At 46.2% G+C, this 7,379-nt stretch overlaps 1 protein-coding gene across 1 annotated transcript; it reads left to right on the top strand.

Moving 5' to 3' along the window:
• On the top strand, positions 1-2,997 carry RPL37 (ribosomal protein L37). The gene is made up of 4 exons (XM_080679196.1): positions 1-520; positions 1,214-1,349; positions 1,553-1,637; positions 2,815-2,997. Exons 1-4 carry the CDS (start codon positions 518-520, stop codon positions 2,882-2,884), a joined length of 294 nt encoding a protein of 97 aa, XP_080535322.1. The 5' UTR covers positions 1-517; the 3' UTR covers positions 2,885-2,997.
• Positions 2,998-7,379: the final 4,382 nt, after the last annotated feature.

A 7,379-nucleotide genomic window follows, 5' to 3' on the forward strand; every position in this document is an offset into this window, starting at 1 on the left:
GGCTTTTCAGATTCTGAGCCTCGATCCACGCAGCGACCTCAATTCAGCTCCGGGGAGAGTGGGGAGCAATCTGGGGAACCCGGCTTCTCCGCATCGGCGTCCCAGTCCTACCCGAGCCCCCTGCACACGCCCCGCGCGGATTCGCGGCGCGGGGGCCCCCGGAGGGCCAGCGTCACACTCCAGCTTCCCCAGCAGCTCGGCCGGGAATCCGCGATGCGGTCACAACTCTGACAAATTTCACGCGAAGGCCCAGGAGCAGGTCCAGCAGCAGAAGCAGAGGGAGGAGCAGCAGCACCTAGAGCCCAGTTCTGGTCCCGCCCGCCTGACGGGAGCTAAACTCCTATTGGCCCCGTCTGGCTCCGGAACCTCCTTTCGACCCCAGCTCACCGCGGCGACGGACACTTGAGAACGACGCACCGCGCCTGCCGGAAGTACTTCCCTGAGCGGAAGCTTCTCTGCGCGATATAGCGGAAGTGTCTTCTCTTCCGGCCTCTTTGGTCTCGGCGGCAGAAGCAAGATGGTGAGTTATTTGCAAGGGCTGTTGTAATCGCCTTCCATCCTCGTCCCCGGCGCCTCGCTCCTCGCTCTCCGTGGGGGTCCTGGCAAGGTTCCCGATGAGGGCAGCGGGTGGACAGGAAAGAGACACGCTGTGGCCCTCAAGAACCAGAAGAATGTCTCCTAACTACCTGGGGTGCTGAGCCTGTAGTCGTGGAACTGGAGCCGCTTTAGGTCCCTTGCTGCGATCCGAGCTTTGGGGTCCCGCACCGCCCTGCCTTCGGATGGGCACTAAAGGAAGAAGCAGCTTGATTTGGAGTGTTTGGCTCTGTAAGCAAACGACTTAGTTGGTGGTGGTGTCGGGCAGGCTCCCGAAGGTTTTGGGGTGATGGTAGGTAGGAAAAACACATTATTTCGCCTTCCCTTCCCTCAAATGTAACAGATTTCAAAACACAGCAACTCTTGGGAAAGCTTGAGATGACGTGAAAGGCCGGTAGTGACTTCTTTTTTTTCCGTTTAAAGGTTTTTATTGCTATAATCTTTGCTGCAGTTATTGCTCTTCCCCACCAGCCGAGACGTGTCCGGTAGTGGTTTCTGATTGAGCCTTTAAGGAAGGCCCCAAACTCCTCCCGCGGCTCCAGCCCTTCGGACTGTCTCATCTCTAGTTTCTGTGCCCGACGTGACTAGTTGCTGAATTGTTTGCCCCCTCCATTTGCAGACGAAGGGGACGTCATCGTTCGGCAAGCGCCGCAACAAGACGCACACGCTGTGCCGCCGCTGCGGCTCGAAGGCCTACCACCTGCAGAAGTCCACCTGCGGCAAGTGCGGCTACCCCGCCAAGCGCAAGAGGAAGTGTGAGTGCGGCCGGCGAGTGGCGGGGCTCCGCAGGGGGCTGGCTGTGGGCGGCATGGGGTGCCTCCCGTGAAGTGGTGCGAATGTTAACGCCGATGAAGCTGATGTGAAACCCAAGGGAGGCTCTGACCTGTATTGGCCAGCGGTGCCGGCCAGGGGTCCGGGGAGAGTCCCGCAGGCACCTTACCCGCACTTTGTGTTTCAGATAACTGGAGTGCCAAGGCTAAACGACGAAACACTACCGGGACCGGTCGCATGAGGCACCTGAAAATTGTGTACCGCAGATTCAGGTACAGCGTCGTGGGTTGTGTGAGCTTGGATAGGAACCATCTCATTCATGGAGGGGTGTAAAATGAGGATGCTGTCCTGATGAGTGGGGTTAGAATCTTCGGATCCATTAAATTTAGATTTTATTTATCTTTCAGTAAACTGTAGTATGAGTTGTAAATGGGGCATGATTTGAGCTAGAGTCTCAAGGTGTGATAGTATTTATTAGTAATACCTACCTTTCACATTCTTGCCAAAATTTGTCATGGCAGTGGTGTGTGAATGAGGTCTGGAGTCCGGCCTTGGGTTTTGTGACTTTGGGAAGTCCGCTGTAGAAAACTCGACAGTTGCTATTGCGGTTGTGTAGAGAGAAATCTTCAGTCTTGTTACTGAAAGGCAGGCTTTAAAAGTTGATTAGAAATGCAGGGATTTCAGCCCCAGCCTAGACTTATAAACTGCATTGTAAAGGTAGGTTTTTACACATTAACTGATCGAAGGACTCAACTGAGGTGATTCCTTGTACACAGCTGCCCTATGCAATGTAAGATTTTAGCAGAATCCAGGGCTTTGTAAACACAGTGCTCTTAGATGTGTCTGTCCTGTGCTGAGGTGATCTTTATTTTGCACAGTGGTGTGGACTTCTTGTTGAGTGGTCTGGTGCGATGCAGGGGTTAAGAGCACCAACTGAAGCCAGCCTTGACCCTTTCTGTGCCTCAATTCACAAGTCTTAAAGGAGGGTAACAGCACACTTCCTTAGAGTGTGAATAGTGAATGTTAGAATGTGAAGCATTGTCCAGCAGTTTAGGAAATACCTGTATTTAAAGTGCTCATTCTGCTTCCTTGGCTAAGGGAAGGTAGTTAATATCTGCCTCAGCATAGGGATCCGTTTTCACAAGTACGTTGGGTCTCTTAACAGACGTGGGGAAATAGTAGTCCAGTGCTCAGCACAACCAAATACGTTGCTGAGTTTACTTTTCAAGTGCAGTTAACAATATCCCTGAAATAGATACCTGGAAGCAGAAGGATATAAATAAACTGGGAGCTTATCAGTGATGTACAAATAAATGTCTGAACATATGAATTCAATATTGATTTCAGCCTATAACTGAGATAAGCTCATTTAAAATTTGTTTTAGCAAAAATAAGATGTATGTATGGCATTGCTGAGGTGTAACGGTTCTTGTTTTTAATTTGGTGCAGGCATGGATTCCGTGAAGGAACAACACCTAAACCCAAGAGGGCAGCTGTTGCTCCGTCCAGTTCATCTTAAGGATTTTGATGATTAGTCGCGCAATAAATCTGGGTTTTAAAAAATATCTGGTGTGCTAAGGTATTTTTAGTAGGCTTGTGGTGTTAATAAACTATATTGGTGTGGGGCAACTTACTTTCAGATGTACTTGTTCAGTGGTGGCTTGGGAGTAATAACTTTTACACTGGGTTGCAATGCTGTGTAAGGATGCAAGCCAAGTGGAATTGCAGGGTTCCTTCAAGCAGACAACTCTTGAAGAGGTAAAGACTAGTAAGCCCTAGCTGGTTTGGTTCAGCATTGGCCTGCGGACTGAAGGGTCCTGGGTTCGATGCCAGGTCAGGGCACATGCAAATATATATATATATATTTTTTAAAGAATATAGTAAGAGGTAAAGTTACACAGTTTATGTGGCTTATGGATATTTCACGTGTTAAGAGTAAATTAAAGCATAAATTTCTTTTAGCAACATTTATTTGCTATAGGGTAATGACTTTAGGGAGTGGTTGTCAATCCTATACAATATGGCTTAGAGGACCTTATGGTACAATGTAGAATTAGTTTTGTAGGGGTCAAATGAATTTTTTTATTATGTTGTGGGTTTTGTTTTTTTTTAAGAGAGTAAGGGAGGGGTAGAGAGATGGAAATATCCATGAGAGGAACATCATCGATCCACTGCCTCCTGCATGACCCCTACTGGGGATTGAGCCTGCAACCTGGGCATGTTCCCTGACAAGGAATGGAACCGGCTACCCCTTGTTTGCTAGGTCATTGCTCAACCGCTGAGCCACACCAGCCCGGCTAGGGGTCAAATGAATTCTATTTTAACTCATTCCAGTATCCAAAATGCTTGCTTGGCATTTAACATTGTAGACTGGGGTTTAAGTGAAAAACTAAAGCAACCTGTTAGGTGTGTGAAATTTCCTAGGGCCATATGCAAATGCGGTGGATTGAAAGGAAAGCCAAGTATAAACTTACTGTAGACGAAAGGCACTGATAAATTGATCCCTGGTAGAACTTAGTTAACCTTCAACTGGGTGATCAAGGGTTTTTCTGTGTTAAAGTGCTCTGGAATATTTTGCCATGCTTATCCAGTTTGGTGGCTTATTGCCAGAGTTTGGAAATGAGATAACTTTGTTGGACTGCTGAGTGAGGACAGAAGATTACACAGCACAAGTGTTGGAACAGTCACCATAAAATAGTGACTGAACTGCTGTCTAACTTGTAGCTTCTCATTTAGGATAGCATCCTTAACCTGGCCTTAGCATCCTTAACCTGGCCTTCAATGGCTTCTTGCGATCTTCACTGCCTCACCAGCTTGGTCTTTAGGGCGCTCTCCCAGGATACAAACTGCATAAGTAGTTTTAAATATTCCAGTAGCCACATTTAAATTCCTGCCCTCATCCTGCTTTTCCCTCAGCTTATATTCACTTGTATAGAAGCCCCTGCTGATGGGAATCTACACTGGGCTGCCTCCCAATATGTGAAAGAGTATTTTGGCTTGCTGAACTGAAGTCTGACTTGCTCTTCAGATCTTTCTGAAGTCTCATTATTACTAATGGCTGATGACCGAGTAATGGAGGGGCCCATTAAGATAGGTAGCACTCAGTATGGAGTAAATGTAGTTCCCTGAGGCACGAAAAGCCCCTTCTGATAGTGTTAGACTTACATGGCTTTGCACATAGATACCTAGCAGATGTAAAAAGTATTTGCCCTCCAAAATGTCTAATGATTGGAACTCCTGAGTTATGTAGAGAAAATAAGTCCTTCAAGGAAAAGATCTTTAACGTAAAAAGCACACAAAAAACTGATAAAACAGGGTATTGGAGAAAGGTTTAGCTTCCTCAAGTTGGGGAAGGTGGTAGAAGTGACTGAGGAGGTAGCAAATACACCAGGTGACAAATGGTATTTCAGAAGCAGCCACCTTGGGCAAACTGGAGGAAGAGTTGGCTGTATGTGGCTCAGCCACCTCAGTAGAGAAGGTGAACTCGGGGAAAACTGATTATGGTCCATGTGTCCCAGGGGAGCAGCCCTCAGAAGTAAGCAGCTTCTCCAGGGAAGACAGACAGGAAGCAGGAGGCCTCAGGGAAGTGCTGTCCAATTAGGGATGGCTCTGGAGAGCTCTGGGAAGCGGCTGGGAGGAGGCGCTGCATGGCACAGTGCTTTTAGGGCTACGAGAGACTCCTGGTGGTAGAAGCAAACTCCTTTGGAGAGGAGACAGCTAAGGCACAGGTTACCTGTTAAAGGTATGCATTTGCTGGTAAAGATTTGGACAACAGTGAATGTTGTTGGAATGCATTCCTTTAATTAGGACCTTATGGTACAATGTAGAATTAGTTTTGTAGCAAATTTGTCTTCATTGAATAGAATCCTTACTCATCTATGGCCTGGACACGGAACCTCAGTGCTAATCATACCTTGTAATACATAGAGGTCAAGATACCACTCAATTTTATCACTGGATTAAATTTTTATAAGGTAATAGCAAGCCATTTTCCAGTCATATTGATCGGAGCAAATCTGCCCTTTCCTGATACCCTCCCTCAAAAAAAAAAATCTATATGAGGATATATCATGGAATAAAGTCTTCAATAGGTTTACATTTTTTAAGTTTTGAATGAATTTTTTCATCAAAGAGACAACTCTTAGAGTCTGAATAGATGAACTAATAGACTTAAAGACAGTATCACATTCTGTCTCGTATTTTTCATTCTCTTGAGTTTAGACCAGGGGTGGGGAAAGTCTGGCCCATTGGCTGTAAAGGCCTATGAAATCATTTGGTCTGGCCCTGCCTAGGCATTAGGGGTAAGTGAGACTCAACCTGCATAAATCTGATCTGGCCAATAAAAGTGTCTGTAAAATGTGTCAGACAAGCATTGTCTAACAAATACGTGAGCCACAAATGCAAACTGCATAAGTAGTTTTAAATATTCCAGTAGCCACATTTAAAAATGTAAGAAAGTGAAGCTAATTTTAATGTGTTATTTCAACAATATTTCCAACATTTATTGTGTAATCAGTATAAAAATTACTGAGATCTTTTACATTCTCTTTCATATCAAGTCTTCAATATACAAGTCTTCAATATACAGTGTATATTATATACTCAGCACATCTCAATTCAGACTAGTCATATTTCAAATGCTCAATTGCTATATGTGGCTAGTGGTTACCCTCCTGGGTAGCACAAGCCTACACAGTAACAACTTTATTGTTTTGGGTTGAGTGGTCATTTGGTTAAGTCTTCACCACAAATAACGGTGCATTCACTAAGTATGTAGGTGCAATCAAAACACAAAAGTTACTAGCTTTTAGGTCAGTTATTAATTGAAACCCAGTGTTTTACCTATAAAATGGTTGTATCTACATAACATTGTTGATTGTGAAATGTTCTGAGAACAAAGTAAGATGGTACATACAAAGTGCTCAGCATAGTGCCTGGCACATGGTAAGAGTCTGATAAATGTTAGCAATTATTCTATAATAAAAGCCTAATATGCAAATTGTCCCCTCGGGCGGTCATTTGACCAGGAGTTCAACCGCTCGCTATGATGTGCGCCGGCCACCAGGGGGCAGCGACGTGGCACTAGCAGCAGGCAGCAGTGGAGGGGCTGCTGGCCCCCATGAGAATGGGACCACAGCGGGATGGTGCAGCAGGTGAGCAGGCAGCACCAGGTCAAAGCAGGTGTGAGCAGGGCTTAATTGCCCTGCAGATGGAGACTGCTGGGGGAGGAGGCCACCCTCTCCACTCCCAGGCGTGGGGGAGGGGGAGGGGGAGGGTGGAATGCTGCCGATCCATCACCCCACAGGCAGGATGGTGGAGCGGTGAGGGGTGGCGCCAGGTCAAGGCGAAGTGCCAGGCAGGGCTGCGTGGGCTGTGAGGCTGGGGACGCGAGCTGGGGCCCGATCTCCGCGGGCCACCCTCAGGGACCCCACCTGTGACGAATTTGTGCACCAGGCCCCTAGTTAACTATATAGACATCATTCCTTGATGAGGGATATCATATTGATAGTAGTCCGGATCTGAAACTAGACCCAATTACTAGGGGAAAATGGGAAACACTGACCCAGCATTCCCAATTCTAAACATGTATCCCACACAAGCACTGTAGCATGGCACAAACTTACATGCCAGTGGGCATTGGTTGTATTTGTAATATTAAATAGAAACAAGTAAACCCCCTAAGTAGAGGTTGAATTAAATAAATTACAGTACATCCTTACAATGGAATAGTAATACAGATTTTTTTTTAAAAAACAGGCCTTTGTATAAAGCAATAATATAGTGTAGTATTGGTATAAGAATAAACAAAGCCCAGCCTGTGTGGCTCAGTGGTTGAGTGTCAACCTATGAACCAGGAGGTCACAGTTCGATTATCGGTCAGGCTCCATCCCCAGTAGGGGGCTACAGGAAGCAGCTGGTCAATGATTCTCATTGTTGAAAGTATTACATGTGTCCCCTTTCCCCCCTTACTCTCTTAACTGGGTCTTTATAGTTTCGAGAAGAGATTGGCAGTG

This window comes from Plecotus auritus (genome assembly GCF_963455305.1).
Source record: "Plecotus auritus genome assembly, chromosome: 7".
Classification (NCBI taxonomy): domain Eukaryota; kingdom Metazoa; phylum Chordata; class Mammalia; order Chiroptera; family Vespertilionidae; genus Plecotus; species Plecotus auritus.

Excerpts from the sequence above, each read along its gene's own strand:
- RPL37 (XM_080679196.1), top strand. Across the intron at positions 1,350-1,552 it reads CGCCAAGCGCAAGAGGAAGT|ATAACTGGAGTGCCAAGGCT; the intron begins GTGAGTGCGGCC and ends TTTGTGTTTCAG. Across the intron at positions 1,638-2,814 it reads ATTGTGTACCGCAGATTCAG|GCATGGATTCCGTGAAGGAA; the intron begins GTACAGCGTCGT and ends AATTTGGTGCAG.